The sequence below is a fragment of the Neodiprion virginianus genome, chromosome 5 (assembly GCF_021901495.1).
Source record: "Neodiprion virginianus isolate iyNeoVirg1 chromosome 5, iyNeoVirg1.1, whole genome shotgun sequence".
NCBI classification, from domain to species: Eukaryota; Metazoa; Arthropoda; class Insecta; order Hymenoptera; family Diprionidae; genus Neodiprion; species Neodiprion virginianus.
In genome coordinates, this window is record NC_060881.1 from 15,304,217 (window position 1) to 15,320,981 (window position 16,765).

Here is a 16,765-nt window from a genome sequence, read left to right on the forward strand (position 1 = left end):
CAAACACAGTGTGAGTCTTTCCTCGTGGAGCGTGATACCTGGTCTAATCTATAGGTTGACAATACAGAGGACGATTAAGTTTATACTAATTTTCTACCTACAGGGTTAGTGTCGATTATCAGGGTTTGGGAGTTGATTGAGTTCTCGAGGAGTCAATTCGAGTTTTGACATCGAGGAAGAATTTTATTTTCCTGTCACACCATTTAATTCGTTCGTTGTGGGTTTACTGGGTTTAGTTTCATTCTTCTCAGATCTATCTTCATGTTTCATGAATTCATTGGATTCACTCAGGTGTACTATAGAATTATCATTTCTGATGGATTCGTCGGAATATTCATTATTATTTTTCCTGGATTCGTCGGAATTACGTTTACACTTATTGTTAGTAGATTTATTTTCATATTTCACGGATTCATTTCTATACTTTATAAGTTCATTGGATTCACTTGGATTTATAATAAATTAGTCATCTGTTTTCATGGATTCATTGGAATATTTTGTAGATTCATTATTGTTTTTCACGGATTCATTGAATTCATTTGGTATTATCGTAGGTTCGTTATTATTTTTCACGGATATCCATTGGATTCACTTGGTATCATCGTGGATTCATTAATTATTTTTCATGCGTTCATCATTATCTCTCATAGATTCATTGGATTCAATTGGATTTATCGCAGATTTGGCATTATTTTTCATGGATTTATTGGAATATTCGTCGTATCTCGCGGGGTTATTTTCGTTTTTTGTGGATTCGTTAGATTTTATCGTAGATTCAGTTTCATATTTTATGCATTCGTCGAAATATTTTTGATATTTTGTGGGTATATTCTTATACTTGATGGTTTCTTTTGCATTCTTACCCTTGATTTTAAAATTTTGAGTGCCTGATTCTAGGAATCCTCAGCCTTACTTCCGAGTCTGACGTATTAATTGCGTAAAGGTACGCTTTACTATCTCGGTTTGCCACTAACGCGTTTCCTATGTAGACGTTGTCACCTGCGTCTAACAAAGGTAGGTACCCTTCGGTTAACTCAGTTTTTTCGAGATTGACCCGGATGCCAAACCGTGTCCTCGATGGAATTACGATAACATTTTCCGGATTTTGGACCTTTTCCTTTCCTTCAAGAGATTCGGAAATTTCTGTCTTTAAATTGGATTTTGTATAACCGAGACACCCGTTAGATTCTACATCTGGGAGCGGTAAAACCTCGGTGCCTAGTTCGGTCTCCACGAGTTTGTCTCAGTTGCCAGTCTGCGCTCTATACGGAGTCGTTTTTTCCTGCTGGTTTAGAAATGAAACTCATACGTTACCGAATTCTAATATGCCTTTATCAAAATTTATTTGAGCTCGATTTTCGGTTGAAGAACTGGGATCCTATTATTCCGTCCTGTGGAATTGGTAAATTTTCCGGAACTATATGGAATTGAGCTTCGGAACTTTTGCCACGGTTTCTACGCACGCGGGAACTTTTTCGGGATTTTGAGGCGGATCTATAATTATTTGTTCCATATCGCTTGTAGGCAACGTTACTAGTTTTCTATCGGTACGCCCTGTATAATAGATAAGGTGGGGTTGGGTGTTTTGAGAGCCTCCGAGGTCACACCGTCGTTCGGTAGGCTCTCCTCGTTTCCCGAAAATGAAACACGATTTTCTCGCGGAATTTGATTTAATCTACCATTTCACTGTTTAATTGGACATTCGCTGATTGAGTGACCGTAGTTTCTACAATATCGACAGTATTCGCGTGGTTATTCTCTCTGGTATTCGTTAGGTCGGTTCAAATTGTAGGGTTGATAATGTGTTTGCGGAGTGTAACGCGTTTGTCTAATTATTTAATTATCGTCGTACCTGATTTGGACGCTGATTTCCCTGTCTGAAATTTGGTTGTGGCCTCTGCGGGCTTGGGTCCCTTGAAAAAGTTCTTTCGTGGTACGAATTATTCGTGGGATAAGTGTTTCCGCAGTATTGATTGTTCCCTTGATAGCGATTTTCGCGATATTGATTATTTCTAGGATAACCTTGTTGATTGGATACAATTCACTTAACCACTTAAACGGCCCGGCCGTTTATTATTGCTGATATGAAATACAACATATCATATTGTTAGCGAGAGAAATTTGCTAGATAAGAGAACAATTTCGAAATTTTTCGGGTGAGTTGAAAAATTAACGACTGTAGTCAGGGCGGCTAGGTGGTCCAGTGGAGTAAGTCTCCGGTAAAGCATCTCTAGATACCAGGTTCGATTCCTAGCTCCGTCCTTAATTTTTCAACTCACCTGAAAATTTCGAAATTGTTCTCTTATCTTGTTGATTAGGAGAGTTCGACCTTGGGTTACTGTAATTGTCTTAATTACTAAAATTCGGAGGTCCCTGTTGTCGATTGGGACGGTTTTCTCTTGAATTGTAATCGGGTTGCGGTTGGTAATTTATTTGACGATTTTGATGATTCGGAAATTGATTTCTTGGGTTAGTATTATTGTGCAGTTGGTAGGTGTTCGAGTTACGTCGAGGATCCGAATAGGCATCTTTCGCGTTATAATTATTCCGATAGTCTGCTCGATTACCCTGGATAACATAAGTTTGATTCCGAGGTTTACGGTGATCGTAATAGCTTTTGTCTGAATTACATTAACAATCGTATTTATCGTGGTCGTTTGCTCCACATACAACGGAATTATATCGTTGAAACATCGCGTAATTTATCGTAGCGTCTTGAATTGTACTAGGTTGATCTCCTCGTCTAAGTTGGATTTTGATTTTCTCTTTTATTTCTACTTTCATCTCCACGTTGACCAGTTCTTTTAGAGTACCGAGTACTGTGGGGATTTTTCCATCGATTTCGGGTCTTAGTCCGCGCAGAAAAGCGGCTTTGCCGTCCGTTTCAGTATTTCGCGTAAAAACTTCGAACTCGTCTTTACGTTGTTCCTGCAAAAATGCCTCTCTTAAATTTTCCATCGCTTCGCGTACCCTTGATGCGTACGTCACGACGTCTTCATTTTGCCTTTGGAAAATTTTCCTTAGTTCACCCTGACACAGATTGACGGATTTGGCTGGTCCATAAAGTTCATTTATTCGAGCGCCTAATTCGTCTACGGTATCGAACTGTTCGTTCTCGATCACACGTCGAGCTACTCCCTTGATTTTATTACGAATTATTCGCGCGAGGCTTGATTCGACTTGAGGCGGGACCATTTCGCGTGCATCCCTGCACAAAACTTCTAACCTGCGACGGATTACCGTGAAACACCGCGACTGCCTCTAGGGCATCCTCAATTGAAATATAATAAGTCGGTGCGGGTAAGGCTGTTACGCCTGCACTTACAGGGGGTTCCTTTACCATTTTAAATTCATGAGGAATTTTAATATGTGTTTGGGATTGGTTTTCCGAATCAGGGGCCGGATTCTGAACATCAAGTGAGTTCGTGTTCGTCTTTGTGGAAACGGAAATTTGGAGTGTAATGTCAAGCTCTTCGTACCTGAATAGTGTATGGCTCAGGAACTTGCGGTCTATGCCACCTAGCGGCTAATAAATCGTTCTCTATCTGCTCGTGGTAATTGCCCAACCACTAGCACCCCGTGTATTTTCTATTATTTTTTTGCCTGTGGTGCCGGTTTCTAACGTAACCTCGCGTTGAGCACGCAATATATAACAGACTTCTTATCCGAAAAATAACTCTAAAATAAGAAGTATGCAGTATACTCAACATCCAACCATTTGAGAAGGAATAAGAGGTTATGTATGGTGATTACAAATAAACGTCAGAACCATAGACTTATAAAGATAGACTGAGCGCTCTTATGAGCCGCTTGAAGCAAACATTTGAAGGACAGAAATATGCCGGGAGTACTCCTTTCTCTCTCTCTGGCGATATTTGTGGCGGGGATCGAGGTGGTAGAGGAGAATGAGGTGAAATTATGTGCCTATATCTATAGCTGTTCGACTTCCACTGTTCCGTTGTCTCCCACCATGACGGCGATTGAAGAGAGAGAGAGCAGTACTCCCGGTATATCTCTGTCCTTTATACGTAACTGTCAGTGCCTCTTATAGGAGCGCTAAATCTAACTTTATAAGTCTATGGTCAGAACTAACATCTATTTTTCTCTCCTTTCTTAGCTATCGCCCTCTATCAACAGCATGTGCCACTTCGTAATAATAATTAACATCGGTAAGCTCTGTACAGACCGTGATGTTCATTAACCATCGACTATAATAATAGTATGGAGAGCGGAAAACCGTAGAACTCACTAACTTGAACTCACTAACTCGAACTCACTTAATGTTCAGAATCCGGCCCCAGGCGTTTGAACAAGTATTTGAGTGGGTTTTTCTGTTTTTCTCGGGTTCTCCGGAGAATTTTTATTTGTTGGATTATAATTTTCATTCGAGATTTGTGATTATTTGGGGGTTAGACTTGAGTTTCCCGACGCGTTCGTCTCCTCTAAATTTTCTAATTGTCCTTTAAATAATTGGGTGCCCTGCGTACTAACTTGTGATCTGAGTCGTCAGCCTGAAGGCGGAGAATGTACTATGGCTGGGCGTTTTTTATCGATAGGAGGGTCTTCCTTTCCCATTTAATGTTGGGATCGAACAAGCAGATTTATTTGCTTATAACTGGGTTGGAATTGGAGATTAATTTTTCGGGATTTGTATAATAGCGACAATTCCGAGGACTGTTGAGACAGAAGAGAGACAGGACAGGTTTGATAGCGGGGACGTTGAGAGTAATTAAAAAAAAATATTTTTGACTCGTTTTTATGGATATAATTTTTGCCGTTTTTCTAATCTTTGCGTCTTCTTCGCTAATCGTTCTGGGTAGCGTTGGGGGCTCAAACAGCTTATCTTTTTCTTCTATTCGTTTTTCTGTATCTCCTGGGTAATAGCAAATATCTTCAGGAGTTCCGACGGTATAGTTAGAATTGTGCGGTTTCTTGAGATCAGACTCCTTCACAGAGTCCAGAATTTCGTTCAGGTCGTTGAGTACAATCGGCTTAGTATATTGTTTCCAAAGCATCACTATAGTTCCACGTTTTCCTCTGTTTATTTCATTCGATTTTGGGAGCATTCGTTATGGGAACAAAGGGTATTTGTCAGCGGTTTCGATTAAGGGTTGGAATCTCGGTTCGAAAGGGTATTTCGATGGAAACGAGGGATCTCAGTGATACAAGATTATCAATGGGTGCGATGTTGAAGAAATATTTGAATGGAAAATTTCCAGAACGGATGAGAAGATTCTTGACTGACTCATCGATTTAGAATTTTGGCGAGTTACTGGGTATTAAGATTTAGGTTTGTTGAATTATTCTATTAAATAGAGCGAGATTAGGATGATTTTCAGTTCGTATCGGTAGCGCGGAAAATTTCCGCCGTCCGTCGGTCGCTACTCGCGTCACAAGGAGTTTTTCGTGATTAACGTTTGGTTTCCCGGCCGATGCGCCAAAAATTTATCTGACGTCGGTACGGTACCCGGTGGAAATTTTCAGATGTTAGACACTGGAATCCTTTACACAGCTATAGTTAGATTCACATCAATAGTTTGGGTCACCAATTACCGATAAAATATTGAAATACACCGGACAACGGTCGTTCTATCACTCTAATCGAACGAACCGAGGAATGAGTAATTGTTGGATAAAAGATTTGATTAATTGGCTTACCTTTTGAGAATTATCTGGATATGATGAATTGTAGCGTAGATTGGTGATTTAACGGAATGACTGATTTTAATATATTTGGAAACTTTGATTAACTTGGATTTATTTTGTAAGTTCTTTATTTCAAGTCACAAACAACGGGGTTACTTAGTTGTTAGATTTAGAATTGATATGACAAAAATGGAGCTGAAAGCTCGCTCGCTGGAGTTTTGGACAGAGTAACTTCGTAAGAAAATTTTAAATGCAAAAGGCAAAAGGATTTTACCGCGAGACTGTACCGGGACAAGATAACGAATCTAGTGGTAAAAAACAAGAGGACGATCCGATGATCGGTCACCGTTTTTATGGGTATCGATCGCTGCGCCTAACGATCCCCTTCTTTAGCTCTTTGTCAACGGCCCTTTGTCTGCGCATCTTCCCCCTTTTCTAGGAATTAAAATGAGGGCGCGCATCTTCCCCCTTTTCTAGAAATTAAAATGAGGGCACGACATCTTCGCCGCATGTTCGCCCGTGCTCTTAGCTCTTTAGTTATTACTATATTGGAAGCTTTTTCATATATGGTATAACGCTGCGTTGGTGCGGTGGTGTGAGTGTAGGGTAGTTGCGCTGTCAGCTTCCTATTTGCGTGGGCTTTGGTGTACGGGCAGCAAGCCCTCTTGACTATCGTGCTTCTTCCCCCTTTTCGTGGGCGTTAGGACCTGGGCCGATTTTAGCTGCTAATTCCTAATACGGTGATCACAGTGCACGTGCGCTAGAGGTGACCCATGTTTCGTGATGTCATATGTCGAGGACGTTAGTGCTGTGTGCATTTTTCGGAGTCACGATGCGCTGAGTCCTAGTCGTAGTTTACTTCCTAAATGTTCTTACTATCCCGTTCGTTAGAAAGTCGATATATTAAGATTACCATATCGGTTGCTTGTTGTTTTGTTAGTTTTATAGCGTATAGAATTGCATGTGTATTATAATTGATTACTATGGTTATTCACCTGGAGTGCAATAGTGATTATTTATGAAACATACTTTCTAATTACTTAATATTATTAGAATTGCGCTGATGCGAATATTCTTAGGTGTTTGTGGTATAACAATCTTTACAGATTTAGAGTATTTAACAATTTGATAATTCGTAGTTTTGGAGCAGGTTTACATATGTGCCTTTGTATAATTCTCTTCTGTAATTGTTAATTCTTATATTGATATAGATCGGCTTGGAAGGTGTTGGAACGTTTTTCTTATGTTTATTGGTTGCCTGTTACTGGGCGCTGTCACGTATACATCTTTGAGTTTATTCCTTGGTGTCGTACAATACCTGTAAGGAGCTAGGTGTACGTTTTCTTACGTTTTACCTCAAAACTGGTATAAGCCTTCTCAACCTAAAAGGGTTGATTATTGCTGTATTGATACATTAATTGTAATTCTGTTTGGTTGTTTCGCTTTAAAAGATCATCCCATGAGTCGATTCATCTACAATCGTTAAGCTCCCTGATATGTTCTCCAGATGGGCTCTGTATGGCTCCACATTGGAGATCTGCATTACCTTCAAAACGCTGCACGCGTTGCCTACAATACGGCGTTACGGTGGAAAGTATAATTCATGACGGATATTTGGTATTCACGGTTTTGAATGTTTTGCAGTCTCTGGTGTTATGGATTATTGCAGCAGTGCATCCATCTTTACATCATATCGGTTATACATTTATCTATGATTTGACAGTCTTCTACTCTCCAGACTATACGGTATAGCGTAAGATGCATATAGTGTAGGTCTCAGCTCAAAATGCGCAAATGGCATTATCGAGTGTTATGTAATAATTAGATATAATGGTGTTAGTTAATCATAGTGTTAATATGATAAAGATACATAATAACGTATAATAATATTATGGCTCTTTGTAGTGCGAACTACATCTCGTAACATGGTTTTTAAGCCTTCATTAGTGAACTTCATAGTTATTTCTATCTAGGGATATTCCAAATAGTTACACATTTGTTTTAATACCTTATGGTTACAAGATTCTCGTACGTCGAGTTTGGTTGGTTGATAAAAGTGACATGCAATAATAATAGTCGATAAAATATACAGACGTTCCGGTCGGATGGTACACTACATCCAAGAATTAGCGGGAGAGAGAGAGGGAGAGAGAGAGAGAGGGTGAGGGAGAGGGAGAGGGAGAGGGAGAGGGAGAGGGAGAGAGAGAGAGAGAGGGTGAGGGAGAGGGAGAGGGAGAGGGAGAGGGAGAGGGAGAGAGAGAGAGAGAGGGTATGTTCTGATATACACTGCGAGCACCGTAAGGTGTGACGTCATTTAGTATACTGCGAAGCCGTTCCTTTATAGTTGGCTATACTGGTTACTATGGGAAATCTGCCGGGGGCGTGGCTTCTCCTTGCGGCAGAAGCAGTAACTATTCTAAAACGCATTTTTAAATCAGCTTTCGTGTTCTTATGTGAAAGCGTGTATTTATTTACAGTTATTAAACTCGAATTTTCAAAAAAAATTCAATAAAATATGAAAATTTCAGTACAAGAAATTTCTGAGTTTGCAAATACTCAGCCTAGTCAGAAAAATTTTATTGGTGGTGAAGATATACTTGATGCGGGACATCTAATGAAATGTGGCCCACAGCAATCAGATACTAGTTGTGATAATGAGTATAAAATAATTGCATTCAGTCTCAAAACTTCTCGTTTAAAAGATCCACCGCATGAAATTGTGGGTGCAATATCGCAACATTGGCTGCAATGAAAAATAAAATTTAATGTTTATTGTTTTTTATTTTTTCTGACAAATATTACACTACAAAAAATTTCATTTCATATTGATGATAAACAAATAATTATGAAATGAAATTCTATAGGTAATTACTTACATGTTGGTATGAAGTCATTTTTTGTAAAATGTAATGAAAACACTTTTTTTGACTGTGTAACCTCATTCCCAATTTTCAATGCTTTTATCCAAGCTAATCGACGATCAATTACTTCATCTTCACCAAATTTATTTTTGATTACTACAAAACTAGAATTTGCCGAAGGAAAAGTGTAAAATCGAACTGTATTGTTCTTACTAGACTTGCTATTACACCCATACACGCAGCAGAAAGTTTTATTTTTATTTTCTTGTGGTGGAAACTCCATGATTAAATTTTTTGATCAAATATTGAAATTTAAGATGTTTTTAAGTAATAACTAAGCTTATAGATAATAATTGATTACTTAATATTTAAAAAAAAGTTTAACACTTTTAAACTACATTTCTCACATATTATATTTGGTATCAGCAGTTTAAGCTTGACCTGCACAGAGTAGTTTATATTTGATCCGTCAGGTAGCGTATCTGAGTGGATGATTTCCCAATACTGTGATCGACTTTTTTTGGCGTTACTTTCATTCCATACATAATATTTGTTTCACACTGCAATAAACACAATTTCTTCAAATTTTCCATTTTTGTTTTTAACGGCCGGTATTTTTAAATGACAATATTCGATAATAATAATTATCAACAGTGGAAGCTGTTAAATTTCTGAACGCTGTTGATCACGTGATGAAAGCACTAAGAGCACCTTACCTCGAAAGCACCAGTGTTCACAGTAGAAAAATGGCGACGATTTATGACGTCATATATTTCCCCAGGATACTGCGACTGTACAGGACTGTATACTGTCAGTCAATAACGTGTGATGTCGGAACGGTACCTAGTGGAAATCTCCAGATGTTAGACACCGGAAACATTCACACGCAGCTACAGCTAGACTCACATCAGTAGTTTGGGTCACCAATTACCGATTAGGTATTGAAATACACCGGACAACGGGCATTCTGTCGCTCTAATCGAACGAACCGAAGAGGGAGAAATTGTTGGATAAAAGATTTAATTTGGCTTACCTTTTTGAGAGTATTCTGGATGCGATGACTTGTAGCGTAGATTGGTGAGAGGTTTTAGCGGAATAACTGACTCTAATATATTTGGATACTTTTATTAACTTTGGTTTATTTTACAAGTTCGATATTTAAAAGTCACAAAAACGGAGTTACACAGTGTAAGATCTTAAACTTAATATGACACAATGGAGTTTAAGCTCGCTGGACTTTTGGGCAGAGTAACGTTGTATGAAAGTCTTAATGCAAAAGGCTAAAGGATTTTACCGCGAGACTGTACCGGAACTAGATGACGAATCTGGAGGTAGAAACCAAGAGGACGATCGAGTGATCGGTCGCCGTTTTTATAGGGGTCGATCGTTGCGCAGAACGATCCCCCTCTTTAGTTTTCTGGTCGCCTCTGCGCACCTCCCTCCTTTTTCTAGGAACTAATTAGGGCACGACATCCTCGCGCATGCACCCCTGTTATCTTAGTCCATTAGCTATTACTATATTGTAGGTTTTTACGTATGGTATAATATATTATGGAGTCTTGTATGGTATAACGTTGCTCGGTGCGGTGGTGTAGGTGCGTGGACTTTGTTCCGTAGTTCTCCGAACTGCGTGAGCTTTTCGTTGAGGCGCCAGCCCCCTTTCTGGCCCCCTTCAGCCACTTAACTTCTTCCTGTCTACCTCTTAATGTTTTTGCTATCTTGCTCGTTACAAAGCCCATATTTCATTTTGGTTACCTGTCGTTTGTTAGTTTTATAGCTGTTTCTATATAGAATTACATATGTATTATAGTCGACTACTGTCGTTATTAACCTGGAGTACAATAGCGATTGTTTATAAAACATAGTTTGTTATTTGCTTAACATTATTAGAATCGCGCTGCTGCGAATATCCTTAGCTGTTTGTGTTATAACTATCTTAACAGATTTAGAGTATTTAGTAATTTGATAATTCATGGCTTTAGAGCAGGTTTACATGTGTGCTTTTTGTATATAACTCCCTTCTGTAAATGTTAATTCTTATATTGATATAAATCGGCTTGGAAGCTTCTAGAACGTTTTCGTTTCGTCGGTAAGTTCCCTAATGTATTCTTTAGGTGAAGCTCTGTATGGCTCCACATTGGAGATCTGCATTGCCTTCAAAACGTTGCGCGTGTTGCCTACAATACGGCCTTGCGGAAGAAGGTATAGTTCATGCTGGGTAATTAGCATTCACGGTTTGATGGTTTTGCAGCCTCTGGTTTTATGGGTTGCAGCAGTGCTATCTTTACATTATATTGGTTATGCATTTATCTATGGTTTTACAGTCTTCTATACTCCGGGCTATATAGTAAAGCGTATGTTGCTTATAGTATAGCTCTCACCTCCGAATGCACAAATGGCATTGTTGAGTGCTATATAATAATTGGGTATAATTATGTTAGTTAATTATAGTGTTAATATGATAGTGATATATAATAACGCATAATAGTATTATAGTTCTCTGTAGTACGAAGATCTCGTAACATGGTTTTTAAGCCTTGGCTAGTGAATTTCATAGTTATTTCCATCTAGGGATATTCCAAATAGTTAGACAGTTGTTTCAATTTCTTATGGTTACAAGATTCTCGTACTTCGAGTTTGGTTAGTTGATAAAAGTAACATGCAGTAATAATAGTCGATAAAACATACGGACGTTCCGGTCGGATGTTACAAACGGAACGAATATCTCCCCAGTAAGAGCACTGAACAGTGCTCGCAGTGTATGTAGAGGACCTTCTCACTGTATACAGTCGGATTCTACTCTTTGTACGATACTTTGGTCTGTGCCGTGGCTTGTACTTCACAGCTCAGCAGTTCATTCTTTTGCTATTTTTCGCATTTTTTCAATTCTGAAATCAACGTTTTCATTTTTATAAAGCTGGAAGTATATACCGATCAGAAAAAAAAATAAAATATGACGCAAAGAATAAGAACAGTTCTGATAGACCTCAGTGGAACACTTCACGTAGGCAATGACGTCGTGCCAGGAGCTGTGGAAGCCTTAGAAAGGTCCTCCAAGCCTATGTTTAAATTCTCGATTAATTAGCATACTTTGAGCATTTATGAGTGTGTGAACTTGGAGCTACTTGCTGCGATATTGCGTCTTGCATTGAATGTTGCTATTTGTTACTGTTGTGAGCCTGCCTGGTCTATTTCATAGAATTCTCTGGGAACATGATGTCTATTTGTTGTTAATACTGTATGCACTGGACTATTGTTAGTCATAACTTCGTTATTCTGTTACAATTACTTGCAGGCTCCGGAATACCAATGCATCCATAAAATTTGTCACCAACACATCAAAGGAGTCAATGAGATACTTGCATGCTCGTTTAAATAAAATTGGGTTTGAGATCGATAAAGATGAAATCTTCAGTTCGCTCAACGCAGTTAGACAAGTATTAATATCTCGTCAACTAAGTCCCCTGTTGTTAATTGATGATGCAGCAATGGAAGATTTTACAGACCTTGTCAAAGACAGCCGACAAAATGCCGTGGTTGTTGGATTGGCACCTTCCAAATTTCATTACCATGAATTAAACAAAGCTTTCAGGTCAGTTTCCCTAAGCCAGCATCTACAATTATTGAAGTCGACTCTTCACAACTTGCAAAGATCTTTTACTACCATATGCCTATAGCAGAATCTTAAAGCCAAGGGTGACATAAGAAACAATTTTGCGTAAGCAACTCATGAAAACACCTTAAATGTTGCAGTTTCTAAAAATATATGTTGGTGCGCGTTCAAAAAATACAGGAAAAATCAAGGAATTTGAGTTGGGGTATGGAAAAGTCAGAAAATTTCGAAAATAGGTCAAACACTTCGATTCGACTACTAAGGTTAGTTCTGAGTTTTTGGCACTTTATTTAAAACTAGATTTGTGGAAGTTTTTTTGATGCATTACAGTCATGCTACTTGAAACTGGAATGAACGAAATTCTTACAACTCATTTCACTCTGTAACTTTGTATCATGTTTTGATAATATATAAGTGATCATTTTTTAACCTTTGAGCTTTTCCAGAGAAATCTTAGATTAGCTAAATCGAATACCTTCTTATGTCGTTAGGTGCTCCTAAACGATAGAGGAACTTCCAAGTGAAATGCAATAATTCTTACCATATAAAAAGTTTTAAAGAGAATGATTAAACAATAATACATATCAATTGAACTATTTTTCGTACCTTTCAGAAGTGTTTTACTTAGTGCGAGTGGTTTTTGAGTTATTTAGAAATATGTATCAAGAAATTTTGTTTTCATGACATTTATTTGAAATCAGAAAAGAAAGTACATAATTCATTAGACATCTTATTTGTGATGATAGAATTAGGAAGATACAGGAATAAATCATAGCAGGAAAACCATTGGTAAATATCGCGGATCCCATGATGTATAGTATAGTCTTCCTAGTATCAATATGGTTGAGACTCAAAATGTATTGATCGTTTGTGTTGCTGGTTGCTTGCTTGTTTCTGAGGTATGTACATATATTAGACAATGATATCAGATAAAGTTGACTAAAACTCAAAACTATGACAAAAAAAAGGTTTATTTGCTATTGCGGAGAAGTTAGGAAAGACTGGAGCTAGGATCTTAGCTAGGAAAACTGGGAAAACTCCTGGTATTTAAAAATTAATATTGCGTAGCCAGCCGAAGGCAAGACATCACTTCGAAAGTCCTGAAGATAAAAAGTTATGGAGAGTCTACTGAATGAAAAAAAAATTTGTATGTGTATCAAAATTTATTAAATCACTTCGCGAATGCTGCAGACTTCTTTTAGAAGGTGCATCATTGATAGCTATCCATGAAGGACGATACTACAAGCATGAAGATGGCCTGGCATTAGGACCTGGACCGTTTATAAAAGGCTTGGAGTATTCCTCAAATGTGAAGGCCGAGGTAGTTGGTAAACCTACAGCTGAATTTTTCAAAGCAGCCTTAGGAACTGCAAGGCCAGAGGAAGCAGTTATGATAGGCGATGTAGGTTTTATACAGTACATGACTTTGTTCTAATATTGGTTAACAACGATGTGTCATGGATATCAATTTCAATGTAAGGATGTGAGAGACGATATCGCTGGAGCCCAAGCACTTGGCATGAGAGGAATCCTTGTGCAGACTGGAAAATACAGGGAGGAAGACGAAAACAAGATATCGCCAGGACCGTATAAAGTATGTTCGTCGTTTGTAGAAGCTGTCGAAGCTGTCATACAAGAAATAACTTAAGCATTTTGGTTTATAACTGGCGATTTAGGTAAAAAAAAAAATTCATTTAGAATTAAGTCAATAAAAAGAGCGTTAAAATAATTCACCTGCAAATTCAGATTTTCCCAAGTCATGAATTACGCTAATATAAAGGGGAGGCCATAGTTAAATCCCGACCTTAATATAATATTATAAAATATCGATTATACTTGTACGAGTGATATTCCGCTTCAATTTGCCTAAAAAAGAACTCATCGTTCCTAAAATGACAGGAACATTGCTCGAAAAAAATTAGAAATGTGGGGTAGAATAGAATCTCCCATACATACATGCATTAATTGAATTAACTGATTAAGTTGACATGATATAGCGTTGCTTACTTTATTATTATTATCATTAATATAGTTCATGGTTTTATTCGTAAAACAAAAATATGTAATAAGTTTTCAAATTAGCATAAAACTGAGGTCAGTATTTCAACGTGGACTTTTATTCCACACTGGGCATTTTACCTCTGCTTCCCATATGTTGGCACAGGTATAATAAAACTAGCAGATTGCTAAATTAACGTTGGATATAGTTGCCTTTATTATAAAGAATGCATGTTGTTATAATAAAAGCTTCAGCAAGAAGAAAAACGTTTATATAGTTACGATACAATATGGCGTCTGCCACGAATATTTGAATACATTTCTAACACCATATAATTTCATTCAGTTATTACTTCGGAATAACGAAATGACAGATTTCAAAACCCAATTTGATGATATTCAATTAATTAAAAAAAAAATAAAAAATGAAGCACTTCAGACCATGACAATGAAATTGCGTCTGTAAATTAAAAAACTACTTTCTGACGAGTATACTATTTTTGGTATCCCTCAATGTTTGTCCGGTTCTCCTTTTCCATACCCTCATCACAATATAAACTGTAAGTAATAAGTTCGAGTGGTTAATATGAATAACTTTTTAGTTTTCAACACCTTTGGTGATATAAGAAAAGGATTGGTTTCGGTCGAAAATTGCTTTTTCTTATTCCTGTTACGTCCCAGCCGATAATTACGGCTGCACCCTCTCTGTATCGTAACTTACCGGCGTGCAATTATCATAAGAGAGCACACATGCTCATACCATAGCCTTTAAAATGGTCACGGACCAACAATCGTTCATATAATATTTTCATTTCTTTATTTTATATCCTCAATTTCAACTTAGACTCGCGAACTCTCACTGACCAAACTTAAGGAACGTGAGAGAAGACAAGACGAGCAGTTCACACGGTATCATTCTTAGAATTCAAATTTGCATTCTTGCAATTAACTCTCTTGTCAGCATTGCACCGATTGGCCTCTTCAAGACCAATTGTCTTGCACTGACGTATCCAAAAACCAATCAGGAGTCTCTTCCAGACCTCTCACTATTCAAGATCCTTTTCGAACTAGACAGTTGCAAATTAGAATCACTTGAGACATCAAAAACGACAGAACCAGTTTAGACGACAGACCATTATACACCTCAAAAATAGAAAACGTTATAGATCTTTCTGTTAGAGCACTCATCTTCCGAAACTTCGAACTTTAGAACAGCTAACCAAGTGAATAACACTAAAAACCCACATCTCGAAATTCAGTTAACGAACGTATTATTTTTAATAAACGTGTATTCTGAATTAAAGTGTGTATGTAGAGCGAATTATTTCAAGTCACCCATAGTGATAGTGGGCACGACCCACAACAAGTTCCAGATCGAAACAGGCTGCTCTCGACGTTTGTCCCAGATCGTAACATTCCGACGAATCTTTACATTTTCAAACTAGTCTAGTCGATAAGCTCAAAATGGTCTAAAATAGAGATACTGCTCCTAAAATTATGTGCGATAGCTCATTGGATTCGGAATGACGCCTAGACAAAGGTGCTAAAAAAGTTTATCAGCACATAAAAAATTGCAAAAGTTATAACCAATTAAAGATGAAAAAAAAGGCATTTCGTTTTTTGCCAATATCTCATAGACTATTAATAGTTCTGAAATTTTAAAAAAAGATTCTTAAAGAAGAGGAAATTTCCAATAAAAAACTCCTAGCTCTCGGTACTCTATCTCCATTATTTATAATTTTAATTTAATGCTGAAAATGGGTCTCCGCGCTTCGTTTTTAGGTCGCGCGCGCGGCGTCAAAAGCGAGTACGACACATTGATTAATTTTTTTAGGGTATTGAATTTTTATTTAAAATTTGTTAAAATGATGGTGTGTTTTGAACACTTCAAAAAATTTATCCCCGTTGGAAATTTTACTTAAAGTTAATATTTCAACAAGTTAAACGATTGTTAAGTAACAAAATTTTCTCGAACTTCCGTCTTCATTGTAAATGAAAAAAAATGTTTAAATAATTGTCACAAAAATATTTCGCTTCGTGGAGCCTTTCTTATATACATAGTCAACAATATCACGCCATAAAAGTTGAAGAAATATTCATACTTTGTTTGTAATAATTTTTGTACTCGAACAAAAACTGAACAATCCAATACTGTTAAAAAAAATTTTTTTTTTCCTAATCATGATGTTATCGTTTTTTTATTAATACAAGATATTAATTGATTTTTTTTTTTATTTATTAATTGATTCAAAAATTTTTTTCACAACTTTATTATATTGTAAATATTATGAGTTTTGAAAAAAAATTTTTTTCCTAACAACAATTTTTACTTGTTTATAATCGTTTTTTTTTATATTTCTATTGTTTAAATAATTAGTTAAGAAGTTATTTTTTATCTAAAAATCATAATTGACAGTCCTCTATAAAGTAACAAAAAAAAATTTTTTTGATCAACAATTCCATTGCTTATTAACTTATCAATCTGTTATAAATGAATTTTCAACTTTGTTATATTTTTTTTCTCAAACTTTTAAAAATTACAAAAACAACCATATATAACAAAGTATAGAAAAAAATTTTGTTCAATTTTTTATTTTAGTTTTAAAAAACACGTGCTACAAAAGTTGCAGCGGCTGCTTCATTTGTC

General features: G+C 37.0%; 1 protein-coding gene across 1 annotated transcript; it reads left to right on the plus strand.

The window, feature by feature from the left end:
- The first annotated feature begins 11,290 nt into the window (after positions 1-11,290).
- Positions 11,291-14,869, plus strand: LOC124305742 (haloacid dehalogenase-like hydrolase domain-containing protein 2). The gene is made up of 4 exons (XM_046765452.1): positions 11,291-11,555; positions 11,803-12,099; positions 13,312-13,522; positions 13,601-14,869. Exons 1-4 carry the CDS (start codon positions 11,461-11,463, stop codon positions 13,766-13,768), a joined length of 771 nt encoding a protein of 256 aa, XP_046621408.1. The 5' UTR covers positions 11,291-11,460; the 3' UTR covers positions 13,769-14,869.
- The last annotated feature ends 1,896 nt before the right edge of the window (positions 14,870-16,765 follow it).

Coding starts and splice junctions, on each gene's coding strand:
- LOC124305742 (XM_046765452.1), top strand. CDS start 11,461: ATGACGCAAAGAATAAGAACAGTTCTGATAGACCTCAGTGGAACACTT. Junction 12,100..13,311: donor GAATTAAACAAAGCTTTCAG/GTCAGTTTCCCT, acceptor CGAATGCTGCAG/ACTTCTTTTAGAAGGTGCAT. Junction 13,523..13,600: donor AAGCAGTTATGATAGGCGAT/GTAGGTTTTATA, acceptor TTTCAATGTAAG/GATGTGAGAGACGATATCGC.